At 43.2% G+C, this 20,702-nt stretch overlaps 1 protein-coding gene and 1 long non-coding RNA gene across 3 annotated transcripts in view; one reads left to right on the forward strand and one right to left on the reverse strand.

Moving 5' to 3' along the window:
* The window catches only part of LOC147268429 (uncharacterized), a 172,319-nt gene that overhangs the window by 120,615 nt on the left and 31,002 nt on the right, over positions 1 to 20,702 (forward strand). Inside the window, exons 4-5 of one of the 2 annotated variants that reach the window (XR_015112146.1) lie at positions 516 to 742; positions 4,518 to 4,622. This is a non-coding gene — a long non-coding RNA (uncharacterized LOC147268429). Of the gene's footprint in view, positions 1 to 515; positions 743 to 4,517; positions 5,548 to 20,702 lie in introns of those variants that run through there. The other variant, XR_015112145.1, reaches the window with a different exon arrangement.
* Positions 1 to 20,702, reverse strand: part of grm4 (glutamate receptor, metabotropic 4) — a 174,639-nt gene that overhangs the window by 10,474 nt on the left and 143,463 nt on the right. The window contains exons 7-9 of the mRNA XM_086199992.1: positions 19,799 to 19,999; positions 5,840 to 5,976; positions 3,652 to 4,587 (exon numbers count right to left, since the gene is read on the reverse strand). Coding sequence (XP_086056118.1) covers positions 3,652 to 4,587; positions 5,840 to 5,976; positions 19,799 to 19,999 — 1,274 coding nt within the window. The remainder of the gene's footprint in view (positions 1 to 3,651; positions 4,588 to 5,839; positions 5,977 to 19,798; positions 20,000 to 20,702) is intronic.

Consider the following 20,702-nt stretch of genomic DNA (forward strand, 5'->3'; position numbering starts at 1 on the left):
GCTGCTTTGGGATTGCATGGGCTGAAGTTACAAAGTTTAAAGCCGCGATTGGGGGGGGGGGGGGGGGGGGGGCTGGAGCCTATCCCAGCAGCCTTCAGGCGAGAGGCGGGGTTCACCCGGTCGCCAGTCCATCGCAGGGCCAACACATAGAGACAGACAACCATTCACAGCCACACCTACGGTCAATTTAGAGTCTGTATAATATTGTGCGTCTTTTTGATGTTATTTTAATTTCTATGGTCAATAAATTGTGGTGAAAACAGTGCTTTTATATACAAATGATAATCTAAAAGGACTGTCAATAAGGCTACAGATGGGAATGGAAATCAGGATTGTGCATGTGCGTACACGCTGAGATTTAGAAAAGAGATGTCGAAAATGCGTATGGACGTTTGTGGGCTGTTTTGTGATGCATTGACTCAGCGTTATATTCACCTGGCCTCCTGGACTCGCTGAACTCTCTGTGACTCCCTCCTTAGTCTGACAAGTGCACTAACAGCTGTTTTTTGTTGCAGCTTTGACAGTGCCAATAGCGAGATGGAGAATTCCTAAAGACATACACAGCACCACTCAATTCATCAGTCCATTCAGGTGCTGTGATGGCAGGACCTCGTTGTGTGGGCTGATTGAATTTGAACTCAGCCCATTGTGATGAAGTCTCATTCCCATGCAAGCCATTGTCCGACAGCCCTCCTCCTCCCTGTGTCTTTGAGACAGCTGCTAATTTAGACCATTTCTCCAGGTAAGCAGGTGTCACATCTATTCCTGAAGCTAGTATAATGCACGGTGATCACGCTCCCTACATAGACCAGATGTCCCCGTTCCATAGATAGAGGAAGCCTGCCATAGATAGCCCTGCGTGCATTTGTCATCTGGCACCAGATGACAAATAAATGACGGCGGTTGTAATACTGAGGCAGAGTTCTGTTGTAAAACTGGTGATGTGCACATAGGAAGACAGATAAGGTAAATCAAGGCTCGGAGGAAGTGGAGCATTTAATTGTTCTAAAAGACATGTCAACGTGGGCTGTGAGCCTTTGCAGGGCCTGTTCTATACAGTATGATGATTACAAGGTGCGTTTGCTCGTTCTTAAATAAGAACATTGTTTATGTAACAGCTCGCTGAAGAAGTTCCAGGTCTTTCTCAGATAAGCAAACTGGTTACCGACTGGAAACCTGCACGAGGAGTCTTCAGAGCAAGTTAGCACTGCATGGTGTGAGCGGACCAAAACACACCAGATACTTCTGACGCAACCCTTAGATACACATTCGCTCACATATCGTCACCTACTTAAAATAACTGTCTATATCATTTTTTGACAATTTTATTTATTTATATATATATATATATATATATTTTTTTTTTTTACCAAAAATCAACTCCTTATGATGTTTTGTCTCCAGTTTTTTTGTGTTTTCTGTAAAACTTGAAAAATGAGTTGGGCGATTATTTTAATGAGGCGATGATATTAACGTCAATTATTCTCTCTTAAATGAGGAAGGAGAACCAACGTAAGATATTTGCCACAGGAAAACGGACATTTCTTTCCCTCCATTTCATGTCATACCTTATAGCTCAGGGCAGCGGCAGAAGTTTTCGAAATGATAAAACCAGGCAGTGTCTGCAAGGTTAAATAATTAATAAATCTTGTGATGGGATCACATCAGCGGCGACGTCAGTCAACATGACCTTCCAACGCCCAAACTCTCAAACACGCACTGGCAAGAAAGCAATCTCACAGAACGTATAAGAAACGACCACCACTTCACCATGCGGCGCCATGGAAACCTTCCTCGAAACCACGCCAATCAGTTAGGATCCTTTTCTTGCCATCGGCGCACAAACTGCTTGCATGCTTTGTTGGGGGGTTGCAGTCATTTTCTTGATCATTTCACATGTTTCTATCGGATCAGGTTGATTAGGAGACTTTTGTGGCTTAATGTTGCACGGTTGTGATGCTGTGGCAGAGCTAAAACCACCCGCGTGGTCCTTCTTGCTGTCTCTGTATCACATTTTGCCACGAAGACACACAAACACAAGGTGACCAATACGAGTGACGCTCTGTTTTCAAAAATATACCGTAGGAAAACTGAATTTGTGACCTAAAATTACTGAATTTTTCAGGTCTTGTGAATTAAAGATTAACAAAAGGGGAGATCCTTTAAATATGCTTTTCTCCTCTCCAGTGTTTTACTTCCCAAAGCCATAATGGATTACCTCATCCTTTAAAAACGACTCTAAACCTCTGTGCGTTTGTTTAATTCTCTTTCATCTTCAGAGCAGAAGAGATGGAATGATTAAACAAGGACTCACTAATACGCATGGCTGCTGTTGACATGTGACCCAAGATGTGCAATAGTCACATTAATAAAGCATGTGGACTTTACATTTGGACTGCTATTTCTGCCCTCATCAAGAGTGTGAGGCTGATATTTCAGAACGTTTTCCTGCATTCCAGTAAATATAATAATACACAAAAAAGCAAAAGCTGTATTGAGCTCAGCAGGTCTTAACATGAAGAGGATGTAGCATTAACACATTAAATAGCAGTATGAGAAAGCTAATATGCAGATTAACAGCAGGATGGACTAATGTGGTATTAACACAACATGCAGCATATGAAAAGAAGTCATTGTAGTGCTGGTCACATACTGCTTTATCTATTTAATTCAATTGGCTGCAGTCGTATGCAGATTTTCTGCAATGCCGTTGACTATCAGAATTATTTTGGGATGCTGAACGTAGCGTATTGCACCCTCTAAGTCTCTCAAGATTTTTTTTTCCCCACAAAGCTAACTATCACGGACAGCTTTGCAGGCCAGCATTTTGATGCGCTCTTTTGTTTAATCCCAGAGGGGAGGAGGTAAGGATTAATTTGTTGCATCTGTCAGACCCATGCTGGCGCCGCTGATAGTGTCCATGCCAGTATGAGACTTTTCCCTCACAACTGTCCTCTCGTGAAGCCACTGAGCCCCTTTTGTTACACGGCCAGAAGACCCCTTTCAAATGGATATACACATTTCTACTGTGTCATTGTTGTACCCCTTTGGCTTTGTACCCAGACACTCTCCGCTGAATGAGATTTCCAAGTCCAGCCTCCCTTTCCATGTCCCCTTTGGATCCCTCTTGACCTGGACCACATCCAGTGAGAGCTCTGGATGTGATCCATGTCCACGGTTCATGAGGTCAGGCACATTGATTTGACATGGGGATACAAGTGTGGGCTTGTGTTTGTGTAAACAGCTCATCTCTCTCTAATTCACGATAGCTTACAGCTGCTTCATGTATGTTGTTTCAAAGCTTGTGTGCAACCTGAGTTGTCAGAGGATGAACTGAAATGTAGTGGAGTGGTATAAAGTTGCATAAACTATTTTAAATTCACGTAAATTGTACTTAAGTGTTTTTTTTTCTTTTTTTGTCACTGCTTATGTTCCCCGGTACAGATTGTTGAAAACATCCTTTTTAACAAACCGAGATGAAATGAGCAAAGATTGAGATGAAACTAGGCATTAGAGAGGCAAACAAAAAGATGGGAATTTTGAGAAACTGCAGCATTACTGCAGGGATGTCTGCAACAGTCAACGTTTCACCATGAATGAGAAAGAAAGTGAGGAAAATCAATCACAGCGCCGCAATAGAGGAGATCCTACCTTTTCTGTGGACTGTGAGGTACCAAAGAAGATTGGGATGAATGCAAGCCAAATGATGCAGGTGGTATACATTGTAAAACCAATGGGTTTGGCCTCATTGAAGGTCTCCGGCACCCCTCTGGTTTTAATGGCGTAGACTGTACAGGTGACCATGAGCAGCATGCTGTAGCCCAGCAGGCAGATCAGAGACAGATCAGAGATGTCACACTTGAGCACACCACGAGCCAGCACTGGGTTGGATGTCCTCTGGTCCTCATAGTCAATGATGGCCTTGGAGGGATCCACGCCAAACCAGATGCACACTCCGAGCAGCTGCACTGAAGCCAGGGTGAACGTGATGACCAGCTGGGAGGCAGGAGAGATGAACTTGGGTGCACTCACGCTCATCGTGCCCTGCTCAAAGATGCGGTAAATACGATTGGTTTTGGTGAGCAGGGCAGCGTAACTGATGCTCATACCCAGACCCAAGAAGATCCTCCGGAGGGAACAGATTCCTACATCAGGGGTGGAAATCATCAGGAAAGTTGTGGCGTAACAGAGGAAGATGCCAGTTAACAGCACATAGCTCAGCTCACGCCCTGATGCTTTCACAATGGGTGTGTCGTTGTAGCGGATGAAGGTGACCATCACAAACAGAGTGGCCATGATGCCAGCGACTGCAATAAGCACAGGGATTACTGCCCACGGAGAACTCCACTCCAGCTTAACAATGGGGATTGGAACGCAGCCTGTATGATTCTCATTGGGCCGCAAATCAAATCGACACATCTTACATGTGTAGGTGTCTGCTTGGTACTGATAGTTATCACATCTCTCACAGTGCCAGCAACACGGAATACCCTTGACGATCTTCTTTCGCTCCCCAGGCTGACAGGGATGGCTGCAGATCGAGGACGGGATCTGACGGACCGCGCCGGGCCACTGCATGGAACGGATCTGTGGGGGTGGAGGCAGTCAAACACAGATAGAGAGTAAGATGAGGACAGGTTTGTATTGTTCGAATCTGTCCATATCTTTAACATGGTGGCTTGTTGTAGTAATGATACTCCATTGATCCAAAAACACACCTTTGACCCCCGGAGCTCAAGAACAATTTAAAGGGTAATTATTTGTCATTGAGGTATCTGAACCGGGACTGAAGTAGCAATCTGCAAGATTTCATTCTCTTACTTTTATTTATTAATTTGTGTGGGGAGTAGGAAGGAACGTACCGACTGGAGGTCAAATAAAGCATTCCTGTCGGATTCAGCAGAATTTTCCGGTGGGAGGTCACATTATCACAAGGGCAAGGCGCTGGAGGAACGCGGTAATCTATTGTTTGCTCGGCAGGGAACTGACACCGGTGTTTCTTCCCTTCTTTTTGTGTGTGCTGTAAATCCCTTTTTTTCTGTGTGTATTTACAAATCAATGCTTAGCTGTTTAGATCAGAGGTACATAAGATAAATCCAGTACTTTCACTTTTTGGATTTACCTCTTTCCTACAAGCACACTTGTAAAGATGAATTAACATTTTCATTTCAAACTACTTTCTTTTTTAATGTTATCAGTTTAATTCAATTGTAGCTGTTCATTCAAAGTCGGTAAACGTGTCTCTTAATGTGCATTTAATTAAGGACACAAAGCACACTAATTAAATAAAGCCGGCTTTAGAGTCAGAACTGGCACACTCCTCAGTAGGTGCCCACCACGTGTTGTTGAAAGCGGCAAAGGAAGACAGAGCTCCTCTCAAGCTGCTTCATGTGTTCAATTGTAATCTCTTTTGCCTGCCCAAGGCCTCTCCTTCGTTTTGTCAAAACATAATTTGTGTGGTTCTTTTGTAATTTACTGTTGTAATACCGCTACTTCATCACACACCCCTGCCCACAGTATTGTTTTTTTGGAAGTCAGCGATGCCGTCTAGAGAAATGCTATTAAATGTGTCTGTCCGTAAGCTCTTATGGCTTTCTTTTCATCACAGTCTGTCCTGTTAATCATTTAAAGTGCCTTCTGGATATTTACACCTTTGAAGATGGCGCTTAGTGCCATCAAATGGTTGGAGTGTAGTTAGTGAGCAAACACACAGCCGTGGAACTCCAGAAAACAACTTTTCAGAGGATTTTCTTTGAAAACATGGGCAAGTGCAGGTGAAATGCTTTCAGCCACTTTGTGTAGAAATGTGTGGATCTGGTAAAGTCAGAGTAACGCTCACGTTGAGATGAAGTTGATCAGTCCAGTGGCCGATGATTTTGTACTCGGCCGTTCGGTTTCTGATCTGGTACTGGTAGATCTCGTAGCGCCCGGGGGCATCTCCGTTTTCGTTGAAGAGCACTGGGTTGCCAGCTATGCCTGAATGAGGAAATAATCACACCGTTTACCGCACATTTATAGGTTATTTTCTTTGAGGTGAGCATAAATCTGTGTAAACACGGGATATTGTTGTTACTGCAGTGGTTACAGTAATTATACTGAAGCATCAGAAACCCGAATCTTCTTTTTTTTTTTAGTTTCTCAAGATGTCGAAGCGCATAATCTACTGCAGCTGCAGAGATGCTTTCTCATGAAAATATACAGGTATATACTGGCTCTCGTTCCCAGGCAGAGGGGATGTCAGTGTCTGGCTCCAGATGTCAAATCACTCCTCACATTCCCGCCTAGTTTAGGGATTCACACAGGTCTGGTGTTTTGTGCATTGACAGCTGTTTCCACCGATTAGAGAAACTATTGGCCAATTGGCCACCATCACTGCAGGCTTGCAAGGGGGGATTAAGAATGGGGGATGTTATCTTCCTACATAGCTCATACAACCATGAAAGAAAATGACAGAAAAAAATGGTGACAAGCATGGAATGAGAATGATGCAGAAATACAGGGTTTTGTAAGTTGACAGAACAGGGGAAAAAAAAGTGTTCCTAAAATCAGCCTATTTTTTTGTCGAAAATATCTTGCTCCTCAGGGCACAAACAACTCCTCCCAATTGGAAAGCGACTGAAATGTACACGGTCCTGTGCTGAATGGAGTGAACAGAAGCATTCGGTTAAATCTTACACACGCCTTCAACAAGTGTGTCATCCACTTCATCTGATTCTCACCTTGATGCCTCCATGAGCAACTTTAACACACTTTGAAATCCACCCAATATTTCTCCGTACTTCCCCTGGCAATGCGCTACTGCCCAGTTTTTACGTTGCTTCAAGTCAGTTTGCAAATTTTGAAAATGGGACACGACACATAGAGAGGCCGAAGGGTCCAAGTGTCCTTGAGCAAGATACTGAACCCCTAACTGGCCGTGTGACGGACTGGCGACCCATCCAGGATGAACCCTGCCTCTCGCCCGATGTCAGCTGGAATAGACTTCAGGCCCCCCACCCCCCCCCCCACCCCACACACACACAACTCAGTGAATAAATTCCTGCTTTTCGCCTGGATTGTTGTGTATTGATTGTCACCTTAAATAATCATACAGTGAAGTGAAACGTTCATGTGATATCTTATGAACAGTGTTGCACATTTTCTGTGCACAATCTTACAAATATTCAGCAACAGGAGTCATCAGTGCGTTAAGACGATATATTAAGACAGTTGTGATGACGCAGCGGTTAAAGTGAAGAAACGCGAAAACTAATTGGTTCAGAAAAAAACAATGGTTTGGGTTGAAATAGAAATGAATGAATAAAAATGGCTGCAAACATCCCAGCGTCTTCCTTAAAACACAGAGTTTTGTCACCCGATTGATGGCTGCCAATGACCCTTTGTGTCCCTCCTGGCTGCTCCAGCCTGTGGGTGGAACTGTAGTGGGTGGGAGGAGTGGACGAGAGCAGCCTGGATAGGAAGTATCAGACGCTTTTGTTCAGCGTCACGGCCAGCGTCGCTGACTGTTGCTGCTGTCCTCACAGAGACCTTTGGATGATGAAAATCCAACAATGCGCCACACCTCTGGGGGGGGGGGGGGGTTCCCTTGACCATTTCTTCACCTCACTGTTTACAACAGCACGTGCTGTCCAAGGTGTCTTCCGCTTCATCACCGTGACAACAATGTATTCCATTCGTGTGCCATTTTGTGACGACGTGCCGTATTGATGTGTCACAAAAGAAAGCACACCAACAATTTCGCTGTAATCTGTACCCAGTGGAGACTAGATTAGCCACACTACCGGTCCGGCGAGCCATTTAATCATCCTGGAATGTTGTCTTTAGAGAGACAACAAGGAAACTCATCTAATTGCTCTTCTCATCAACTTTCAGAAATGTCTAAACTCGAGATGGGGGGGAGGGGGCAGCTATGGGTGTTTTGTTTTATTAAATCTTAAGTCTACCAAAACACAATTAGCATCCAGGTTAAGGACAAAAGGATAAATGTGGCCAATTGAAGCAGATGGATTTCTGCTGAGGATTTCGGCGCCCTAATCCACATCTTGATGAGTCAGCCTGGCTGGATTACGGCATTACAGCTTTCCTCAACCCTGTCTCAGTGACAATGCCGCCCACGTCACAAAGCACTTACTGATCATGGGAGGATTACAATGACTTTATGACGCAGAGTGGAATTATGTTTGTACAAACATATTAAAGACAGATACTGTGAGTAAACTGTCAGATTTTTCTGTTAAATTTTAATCGTGCTTGGATCGTCCTCTTTTTTTTCTTTTTTCATTTTCTCCAGTTGATTGAGTTGTTGTACAGGCTTTGATGCGGTTTGGCTTCAAATGTCACGGTTGGGGGTGATGTGCTCGAGCCTTTAAGTGCTCTTATGGGCACCCTGTCACTGAGGAAATTTACCTCTTTGAGAGAGTAACACTGTAACATGACCAGCATAACCCTGCTGATAGGATTTTATTTGGTCAAGCTTGTTTTTAAAATGATGCTCCTTTCATACGCAGCTCTGTCTTTGAATGGGCTTCCCTGGGCACATATTAGACCTGTTACTACTGCTTATTTAACACATGAACAGGTTTACTGCAAAATGTGTGTGGGTGCATCAGAGACATTAAATCCGTCTCATCAGTCTCCCAACTGTACCATCAATATGAAATTCCACTAATTCATTTAATTACTGCAACCTAAATTACCATATCAATAACTCATAGAGGAAAAGACCAGCATAAGCATTCAGAGGCATTTTAAAAGATAATAAAATCCATCTATTATCTAATCTATACCATCCTGTACAGGGTCAGAGGGAGCTGGAAACAATCTCACTTGACATTAGGCCGGAGGCATTGTGCACCCTGGACACCTCACCTGTCAATCACTAGGGAAAAACAGCCATTTACCATCACAACGATGGCGCCATTTTGTCTCTACTCGACTTGCATGTTTTTTGGGGGGCGGTGGGGAGAGAGGGCACCTTATAGCTCCAAGATAGAACCCCGCAGGCAAACAGGTACCACTGTACCACTTTTTGCATTTTCACGTGGCGTATAGCAAGATGAGATAACCTATTTCACCTCGATGGATAAAAATGCAGTAGAATAGCATGACTTCATCTTGCCAAATAGTGACCCTGCATTGATGTAAGGTAAATTAGGTTAAAGGTCATTTAAAAGTGTTCATTAATGTTTTATGAAGTGTTTACGTTGCTGGTAACTTATAATTTAGCCTCAAAAAGATGAACTAAGAATGAAACTGAGATTGTGTACACATCAAAAAAACATGCGTGTTCAAACCAAATGAGCGTATGAAGCAGGAGTGTGTCTGCATGCGTGCTGTCCAGTTCTAAGAATGTGTGTGTGGCGCATGTGTAGTTGCGGCAGGTTCATGGGGAGGATGTCAGTCTGTGTTAAGAACCACTACGTCGACGACCCGTTACCTACCCCAATTATGGTAAGAGATCAGCCCCAACATTTAAGGTGAGTGAATTCACCAAATCAGAGCACCGGCGTGCAGCTCGGGGCTCTGTGTGCATGTTAACAGTCTCTGATTTCTGGGATGAGCAACCTCAAACGACAACAATACGGGTTAATCACCCTCTCATTAAAGACGCACAGTCCTTCATTTCATCTTATACAACCGCATCACCCCTTATCACAATCTTAGTTGGATGCTCTCATATACTTACAAAAATATGCATAAAAAAAACAAACAATTTTAAAGTGAAGCCTCTAGCTACTATAGAAAAACTTTTTAAATCCCCTCCAGCTTTTTGGCTCCTGGCTTGAGCTTGGCAATATTTCCAATTCTTACATAACAAATTGATGTAAATTAGACCACAGACGTAATATGTTTGCCATCATATGTTGGTTTGTCATCTTAAAAAATAACATGAAGCCAAGTCACACGGCTGAACACGCTGGCTTGGTTTCCTCCTGATAGCTCATCCAAAGGGTGCAGCATTACATTTCCAAACACATGAAATATAGTCTGTATTAAAATTCAATTTTTGCTGACATGCAGAGGAGAGGGAGAGAAAGCAGCATCTCTCTCTCTCTCTCTATCTTTCTCTCTCTTTCTCTCTCGGTCTGCGGTACTTGTGTGCTCTGACATATCTGATACACAACACTCGTAGCTCCGAGGCAGCTGAGCAGACTAAACTCCCTGATTTCTGTTTCTCCCTCCTGGAATCTAAATGAAAATAAAAAAAAAAAAATAGATTCATTGACAGCCTGATGGCCTCTGGATTAGATTAGTGTGACTGTGACACTGAACCGGTTACATGATAGCCCAGTCAGATGTTTAGGAGAGGACTGGTCCGTCTTAGCAAATGTCACATAGTTCAAGTTTAAAAGGATTTATTATCATCCAGAAAAGTCCTCTCGGTGCTGTATGACAGAGTGAGACACATGAGAGCAGCACCACTACCAGCAGTTTGGAGCAGAGACAAGGTGAAGTATAACTGATTATAACTGAAGCTCAAATGTCCTTCCTGTGGATGCATAAAACATGTAGGCTTCGATCATCCGTGTGAGTCTCTGTAATCCAATACACTTTACCTCCAAATCAGCAAATATGTCCTCAAAGTCTGCATGTGCACTAGAAAAATATAATAATAAATCAGATGCTGGCTCTTTAAATGGGAATCAAACAAAGAGCTACAAAACTCTGTTCTGGACAACAGGAAATGACACTCATGCAAAGGAATGAAAATTTTGCTTTAGTTTCTTTCTTTCTGGGTTGATTTTCCATTGCTCAGAGGAGTTCAGGAGGAGCGCGGATCATCGTGGTAAAAACAGAAGTAAACCAGAAGAGCGCTAAATTCCTCCAAGTCTATTTTGAATTTGAACTATTTTTTTTTTCATAAAAATGACTGGCATGCCTGATTTGCATCAGCTGGGAGGGTTCATAATAAGTAAGAGGTTGCCATGGCGATGAAAACTTAGTTTCTGCTCAGTTTCTACTGAGTGACTCAAGGATTCAGCGAGAAGCACCTCTCAAACTGAGGTTTATTAATAAAAAAAAATCCTATCACTTCTGTTTTTTTTGAAGGCAAGAGACTCATACTTTGTTTTATTCAGTGATTTAATTAAAGCAATTTAGAATTGCAACCACAGTGACACACCTGAGGCAGAATCAAAGAGAGACACTTAGGCTCGAGTTGAACTGTGGCCCTGAATAAAGAGAACGTCCGGGAGTCGTCCCCAAGCCAAATAAAGCGTCATACGAATAGAAGCAGAGGCCCAAAACCAGCATCCAGCGTCTCAGGCCTGACAAGAGACTCAGCACAGAAATACAGGCTGGTCAAAAGTCCTTCAATGAGCCGCAGGCTGTCTCGCTGCTCGAGGTGAGAGTCTCTAAAAGAAAATGTGCAGCAAATGGCTCAGGTGCAAGGTTGAGAAGGAAATCAAAGAGAACAGTTTTGTGATAGCAGTTTTTCACAAGCTACACAAAACTGACCAGAAAGAACTTGAAACTCTGACAATAGAGAGTTTTACACCAAGGTCTCTGACAACAGCAGGGACGAATCCTCCGTCTGCTACCAGATGCATCGTACCTGGACAAAAATGGCCAGACAGTAAATATCAATGCAGATAACTTTGCTAATCTAGCATAACACATCCCCCTTAGGGCCCTGCAGGACCTGTCGCCTTTGACCTTTCACAGACAACCTCCCGGGCCAGGAATGAGGAGTGACCAGTTGGTATCACAGCGTGAATAAACATCATTTCACCTCATGCCGCACCACTGGGAACCAGTCGCCCACTGAGACTAGTTGGCGCTAACATTTGATCTCACAGTGAAGTGAAGATCAATGAGCAACCAGCAGAAACACAGCGTGAATCTAGTGAGTCATCAACGGGAACAACATCGACCTGCTGCACATCATGTTTATGCACCAATGAAAGACCTTCACAGAAGAATGCAACACAAGCATGTGGTTTAGCTACGCGCGCACACACACACACATACACACACACACACACACACATACACACACAGTCATGGGGAGCACACGGTAGGCACGCATGTTATCTACATTCAGACAGAAACAAAGGAGTGATGAATGCGACAAAGGACGATTCAGACCCTGTTCAATTTTAACAATCAGTCACACACAATGTAAAGCAAGTGGAGCCACAGTGATGATTTGTGTTTGTAGGCTGAAGCAGAAGTTGGCATCGCCGTGGGCTCTAATTGGTAGTTTTATTTAGTAATTCACAAACAGCTCAGAGGTAGAGTGGCCATCTAGCAACCGAAGGGTCGCTGGTTTGATCCTCACGTCCCCCGGTGACCATGTCAAGCATCCTTGAGCAAGTTACTGAACCACTAGTTGCTCCTGATGGACCTGCAACAGACTGGCGATCCATCCAGGCTGAACCCCGCCTCTCACTCAATGTCAGCAGCAATAGGCCCCAGCCCCCGCGACCCTTAATGAATAAGCAGGATAGAAAATGGATGGAAATAAGCTGTTGATCTGACTGATGTTTTTCTTACTTTCTTACTTTTAACCCTAACCCTCATTCATTAGTCCCATCCTATATTTCAGCTTCCTGGTATTGTTGTTTGTTTCCTGTAGTGCTTTTGGTGTAATCCGGGATGTTACATATAAGTCTCGGTGCGTTCAACTGTACCAGAGTTGTATTGTTTGCTGAGATGATTAAGTGCTCAGGTAGGAGCCTGTAGGCAGCTAAAAATCAATGTACTGTTTGAGATCGAACAATCACTCATTGACAGTGTTTGTCAAAACTGACATCATGATGGAGAAAATGAATCAATGACGGACTGGATTGTTGTCATGATTATTGGATAGAGCCTCGATCGTTGCCTGTAGCGCGCGCACACACACACACACACACACACACACACACACACACCCTCTTTTTATAGCAGAGGAAAAAACTTTAAATACCGTCCTTCTACCACAAACAGTCCCTTACTGTTCGAATCAGGTGTTTGTCTGCTACATTCCAGTTTTTCATCATAGTGCAGCAGAATATCTGTTGTCATGATAGCAAAACATACACCCCGAAACACCTGGGACTCCAATTCCGTGTTTGATTCTGAGATTATGAATTCGACCTGGCATGAGGTACAAACTGTCTGAACGGTCCCCTCACTTGTTAGGGCCATAATGAGCTCCACAATGGCCTCTGCCCCTGCTGCCCGGTGCTGTGCACTAATGTGACAAGGTGCCCTGAGGGCTCACATGTGTGTACTATAGAGAACTTATTTGTTCATTGTGTTGAGTTGGAGTTTTATTTTGCACACAGGGAGCGTCAGGGTTAATGGACTGCTTGTAATTACATGTAATATTTAATGATGGTGGTATTGCCCCCGTCGTCTCCCACTGCACATACACACCTTCAGAATTACCGGGGTATGATCATTAATCCAACATGTGCTCGTTCTGCACGGATGCACAAGCGGGACACCTTGGTGAATGGCAGCACTGCTTGCTGCCCTTTACACCGGTCATTAACGCTTAATGACCTGTACACAGGCCAGTCATGCAGAATTTACCACCGATCCACTTCTGTCTTGAAGTGACTTGGCCCTGTCCCTCTGTGTCTGTAACGGCGTGAACATTAATCAATCAGTATGTTTCATCTACAAGTTTTATTTGTTTTTTATGTGTTTGGAGCCACAATTAAAATAATGATATTTTTAGAATGTTAGAAATTCTAAAAACAAAAAGAAGGAAAAAAAATGCTGTATTCAATCACCGTTTATTGCTAATAAAGTTAAAGTACCGAGGAGACACATAATACTGCATGATATACAAATTTAGAGTCAACAGCATGGTCAGTCACGGCTTGCAACTTGTGCTCCTCCTCCCCCCAACCCTAACCCTAACCCCCCCAGCCCGGACATCATGAATACCCCCACGTGCCCCACCTGCAGCAAGTAAGCACAAGCTAAATCCAGGCTGGCACACCTCGGGCAGGCTAACCGCCAATGTCTTTTGGGGGGGGGCATCCTATCGCCACCCTCTCGCCACCCAGAAAGTTCCTGACAAGACAAAACCATTGAAATACAGGCAGAGGGCAGCAGCTCTGCAGACACAGTCACATCATCCATGTCCAGAGGCCCTTAATCAATGATTGTTCTCAGAAACATAACGTAGAGTCTAACTTTAATAATCTTGCTTTAGGTCAGCTTTTGTAGGAGTGACCCCTGTTTGGTTTGTCACACACGCACACACACAAGCACACACACTCTCATGTCAATAGTTTGACATTGTTCCGTTGATAGATGGGGGCAGCTGTAACTTTCCCCTCCTGCTGCTCTCTCTGACTGCATTCATCAGTATTTCTCCTGCTTTTCCCAGCATATATCCCCTGTATCATTACTGACTTTTGACACGAGTCTTTAGTGGGTGTCGGCCCAATTACCCAGTCTTGTATAATCATCATCCCCCTGCATTTCTACTGGCCATATTCCTGGCATCAACACTAGCCTTCCCTCACATTAGCAGCTGCATCATCATCATTTGCCAGTATTTTACTGTCCAGATGTGCTGCATTACTCCTTGTCGGCTCCGTGTTTCCTGCACTGTTACTGGTTGAAACTCACTAAACTGCTGTGATTTCACATTATCTTGTTCCCTTGGATTTGTCCTGCGTGATTAAGAATGATAATGTTAAATATTGTATCTCTGGTCTTTTGTCATTATTGCTTTAAGGTCTTTTTTCCGAGGGGGGGGGGGGGGGTTCCTACACCCGTAGAGTGCATAATCCATGCGATCACCTAAATTATGTATAGATTAATAATTCAAAAATCACTGTGTTTCAACTTCTTTGTCCCCGCGTGTTTATTTTTAGGTTTAGGGTAAAGTGAATTTGCATTAACAACAGACTAAAGCTTGAGTCCTCTTAATCAAACATACTAAGATACAGGGAATATGTAAATTCGAAGTAAAGGGCATTCTCTGATTATGAATCTTGCTCCAGCTGCACCTTGTTTGGAAAGGAGACATTTGGATGTTCTCTCAGATGATGCAAGTGGATACTGCTCTATGATTTATTCATTCTAGCCATCTTACCATGTAAGATACATACTGTCAAGACGTCATCCCAAGAAAAGACCAACTTTTTTTTTTTAGATTTAAAAAATAGAAAGTCAACAGGAAGCATCTTTAGAGTTTCACAACAATAAAGGCTTGAGGACAGCGAGAGATGGGAAACCTTGAGAGTTCGCTTTGTCCCTGGTGAGAATGATGTCAGGAAGGTCATTGCTTTTTTTTTTGTCTGGGACAAAGCAGAAACACTTTCTTTGATGTAATAGCAAGAGACATGACACACCGATGGGAAGCGTCATTCAGTTGTGTTCTATTGAAGTCTGAAAAACTCGTACGCGCATTGAATGCAGAGGTGTGAGTTAAGGGGGGGGGGGAGGCTCTCCAAAGTGTCAAACAACTACGTAAACGCTGGACTGAATGCATTTTAATCTTTAGCTTTGTCAGCTGCTACTTTAGCTGTTTGCCTGAGGGAAGTAAAATTGAACAATTGAAAAGTTGATTCGGAGTAAAGAAAGGGCTACAACTTCAGATACATCTGTGGAAAGAATATTCCCGGCCAAGCAGATGCCTTCGTCAGATTACTTTTCATCCTCTCGAAAAGGTTATCAGTCATCAGCGAGCTTGCCGTGTCCCCTGTGTCTCAACCCTGACAGTCGAGTGAGATATCATAGATAAATGGTTTTGCGACCGTGCCAGTAGGATGGCCGGCGCGTAGGTTTAACTTGACTGGGTTTGACTGAGCGTGTCATCTCCTCACTTGACGGAGTGTCTTTAAGTCAGTGATGCTTAAAAGCAGCAGGCCGTGACTCGTGGCTGAAGGAGCTCCCGTAAAATTACTAATTGACTATTGATTCGTCCTTGTTTTGTTAACGGCCATTATTACGAAACAGAATAATCAGGAGTGAGGAGATGCACATGTACTGTATCCAAATGTTTTGTCATCAAATGTGGTATCATTTTTTTTTTTGGGTGGGGGCATCTTTCATGCCAGAGATCACTCCTCTGGCTCTCCTTAGTTTTCTGGGTAGTTTTTCATCATCTGAATCGATGATCTAAGGACAAATGATACTGTATCCTGTACAGACTGCAAAGCCTCTCTTAAGTTATTATACTGTGATTTGATCAAAAGAGTTACGAAATCTTAAGGTACAAGCAGGAAAGGAAGAAAAACAGACTTTCAAACCAAAAAGCTTCGCCGGGATGTGACAAAAGTACAAATGGAACAGAAAGAGACTGTGAAAAACACCTCTCCCTCTCTCTCTCTGGTCTCCTCCACTGATCCGATTTTACTGCAACACGCACATGTTTGATGGGGAGAGTGGGGGTCATTACAGGTCGGCGAGACAGCACCACAACCCAGCTGAAGGCAGGTCAGGCGATCTTTGGCCCGACTCTGGATATGGTCCATTTCAGAGACACCATATGAGCCTCTAATTTTAACTGAGCTTGTTTTTTAAGATGCTCTCTGACATTTGACCTTTATCAACTGAGCTTCATTACAGTGTGCAACCGCAGAAAGGTCCATCTGCTACGGATACGGCGGTACTGGAGAGCATGTGCTCCCTCTGCAGAGGGAGAAATGGGACTTATTTTTAGCCGATTCTTGAATCTGCTGACAATGAACAGAAATGTGTAACAAAAGATTCTTGCTGGCTCAAGTATGATTCATCGCAACAATAAAAACAAATGACCTACTTTTACATAAATATCAGTCGATAGCCATAAGGAGAAAGGGATGACTTCTTTTTGTGTTTACTGGGGCTCGGCAAACAAATATCATTGTCTGAAATTTAATTCACAGTCCAGGAAGTCCAGCCTCAGCAGTTAGGTTGTTTTATATATCCAGACAAGTTCAATATACTGGCGTGTGCTGATGCAATTAAACTGAGTGCAGCATAACCTCAAGGCAACCCCTCTGGTCAGGTGGTGTTGTAACATTAATACAGTTCGCTTGGTTAGAACGAAATTCAGCTCAAATGAGCCTTGTGCTGCGCAGCATCATATCCCCACTGCATGTTTAAAACACTGTTGAAACCACTTAATGAAGAGCACCACTTAGTGCTTTTTCTACCAACAATTATATTTTAAGGTGATCTCTATTGAAGCTCGTTGTTGAGCATGAGACAGCACTTTGGTTGTTTTTTTGGGTTGTTTTTTTGTTTTTTTTGCATAAATAGATAGACAGGTAGGTAGGGTCGGAAAGGGTTTCGAGAGAATGAGAAAGGGGAACAAGAGGGAGTAAAAGATGGAATGAAATTGAACATTGCACAGCATGCTGTGAACAGCAGTGCATCAGTTGTTTTTCCCACATGCTATTGGATTCTGAGCAGCTCAGATGGTGCAGTTGGAGTTTAAGGGCATCTTAATGGTTGGAGACAGTTTCTTTTTTTCAACGAGGTTTCCCAGCTAGACGTCGGATTATAATCAAGGGCTTTCCACGGATGAAAGTAGTTCATAAAGGCCATACAAAAGTTGAATATCATCTAAAGGGATGCTGTCAGGGCCCAATTACTCCATCCACAAGCTGAGAGGATTCGTGCTCATGTTTGCTTACGGCCTTAACTAATTCCATACACACTCGCCCGGCAATAATCAACTCACAACGCCACTTGAGTGCCTCAGGAAGAAAATCACCTGACATTAAACAAATTGACTTCGTTGTTGTCATGGTGACATTCATTCAAACAGAAATAAACAGTTATATCTCTCAATATGTAAATGTAAAAATCTCTGAAGCGTCGTGGCGAACCTAAGAAAAAAAACAACCAAAAAAAACCCCAATTGCTGTTTCATCCCAATCCATTTATCTATTTATACAAGCAGCAAGTGACAAATGTGTTCCTCCGATCTCAGCCAACACAGATGGAGACTATTTCTTACAATGTTTTAAGAAAATATGCAGATTTAAAACGAGTGTAGACGATCATTCACAATTTTTCTGTTGGTCTTTCCGTGTATGTGGTGAGATGGTGAAGAGGGACCTCTGACTGGTAGCTTGTGTCTCCCGTTGGTGTACAGTAAAAAGCTGCCCGAGGGCTCACCTGACTATTTGTTTGGCTGGACAAATCAGAGATTTAAGGAGATTCAGAAAACAGGAGGCAAAACCCCCACGGAGCCATTTTTTCCTCTTTTTGTGTGATTAGAAAATGCCGGTGTACATATTTTTGCGTATTTATTCACACGCTAGTGTGAAGAAAGCAGCCCAGATTAAGCGCCGATGAATTCGATATTCAGCTCATGAAATTAGAGCACGTGGACAAGGATTTTATTGCAGTTAAAGCAGTGAGACTCTGTTGGTGTCATGGACACTGACGTATCTGACAGAAGGCTTTTAATGGGCTCTGATTGTTGTGCAGGCTAAATACCGTTAGTCAATACTGTAGATAAATTATCCATTCAGATTTTTGGTGGGAAATATTTCCTTTTACTTCTCAGATATCAAACATTTAATTGAGATTCTGCCAGTGGCCAACAAGAAGTAGATTTAAGAATGAAAAATGAACTCAGCGAGCAAGAGCTCAAATGAACAATTGATCCGTACAAACACGGCATCCTCAAAGACTTTAAAGAGTTATAATAGTCTTAAATTCCCTCTCTCTAAAAGCAAATGTGACTGGTAGCGGGATGTAGTTCACCAATACAGGAAATGGAACATAAAGACAACAAGAAAACATGTTGTTGTGCCATCAACATCTTCCGAATCCCTTCATATTTCAGTGCTTTCGATGTTGCCATGTACGATGATTATTGTACACTGATTTTGCCTTTTGTCTGATGTTCAGTTACTCTGAAACTCACTGTGGGACGTTTCTATCTCTTGTTCATTTGTGTGTAGAGGGAAGAGCGAGGAGAGGCTGATTATGTATGAGAACTGCAATGTATTTTGCAATTTATCCACCTCTGACAACCAGTTACAGATGGAGCTCCAGTTTTGCTTCTTTGTAGCATGCTAACAGCAGCCTTGCTCCCCACTCCATCCACTTCCCTGTGTGCAGATATGAAGTAGGCCAGGGTTGCATTTTTTTTTCTCCAAACCCCAGTAGCATCCAAATCCGGTAGCGTTGAGTTTTTATTCTCCAAACTTGAACCCGACGCTAGTCGTGTAAGAGGAATCCATGAGCTCGTGCTGGCTGTCAGGCCCTTGTTGTTTAGCCTAACTCAAATTAAAACGTCGAAAAAGGCCAACAATTAATGGAGAGAGTTAAAGACACAAGCAGCAAAGGGGAATGAAACACGAAGAAGAACTTAAACAGCAGATTTAAACATCACCCAGGCGGACAGCACAGATGTATAAACAATATAATCTCCACAGCAGCTGAAGCCACAGTGTGTTCAAGCACTTTCATGTAAATAACAAACCTAGGCACTGAATATGATGTTATTATCAAACACTTAGCTCCATCATTAGTTTAAATTTGTTCCCCTATATATTTAGACTAAAAGCACTTGAATGCACCATGTAACGACAGGCTAGCCCAGCTGGCTGAACCTGACTGGACCCAAACATCATTAAAATGTAACTGCAGAGTTTAGCGATCCCTAAACTGCTGACTCCTGTAAATGTCAATCAGCTGTTCAATAATTCCATTCAATTGTGAGTGCAACAGTTTATGTTTAGAGCTCAGTGATGTGCTAGTTATGTGCTCAGCTGCAGTTTTAGTAATGTCAGCTTCAAGTCAAAAGGCGAAACCTTCGCATATTGTCATTCTGGTCTTGAGGGTTTTAAATGGTCAGAGCCAAGTCGGGGCAAACATGCAACTCAGTTTGAGCGAAACTCACCTGCAAAATTAAGGCGTCGTATATGCTTGAGCAGATGAGTGCCGTTGATGGGATCCATCTTAGCGCAGAGGCCCACCTTTCCTGGACAGAGCTCCTGGTGCATGTTGTGCAGCGCATGAGCCATTGCATAGACGGCGTCAATGACAAACTGCACCTTTCCTTCCTGCTCGTAATTGGAGTCCTTTCCTATCCGCTCCTGATCTGTGAGACACAGACAGACTTGTTGAGACACATCACTCGCCATCCCTCTGTAAAAACACTGATTTGCATTCAAAACGTCCGGGAAAAAAAAGGGTTCTAGTTTTATTTCGCGGCGTGAACGAGACCATGCGTGTGTGTTTGAATCGGCACAGTCAGTTCTAATCATCCCTCCCAGCTTATTTATGTGTTTTATGTATTTTGAAGAGAGCATCTTGAAAAGCAACTTCATTGTTGGATAATTGGTTGCTGAAGAACAGTTACTGAACCCGCTGGGTTGTTTTTGTCAGCAGTCACTTAACCGTATCTCTTCAACACGTCTCTCCTGTGTCATTCCCAGTTTGGAAAACAGATCAAGTTTGACAGGACAATTCTGTGCAAACCGCTTGGAATGACTTGAACCTTTTAAATGGAGGGTGTGGTGTGTCAGTCCAAAAGGAATAGAAGAAAATGCATTGCTCCTTGGTGAGTTTTATTCTTTCTTCACTGAATGGGTCTTGCCTCTTGCAATTAGCTAGAAGGTAAATATCTGGATCGCCGCTGAAGAGCAAATCAATTCCAATATCTGGAGTGCAAGGTTTTCTCCTCCGGGAAATCTCATCAGCTAAAAACAAAATCTCTTTCTTGTCGCTCCAGCCGGAATACATGGATTTCCCTCTGAGTGATTTTGTAAACATTAGGTCTTGGACCTACACGTCTGTGCCAT

Source organism: Aulostomus chinensis, chromosome 3, assembly GCF_037954235.1.
Source record: "Aulostomus chinensis isolate RoL2024-O1b breed Wild chromosome 3, RoL_Achi_v1.0, whole genome shotgun sequence".
Taxonomy (NCBI): domain Eukaryota; kingdom Metazoa; phylum Chordata; class Actinopteri; order Syngnathiformes; family Aulostomidae; genus Aulostomus; species Aulostomus chinensis.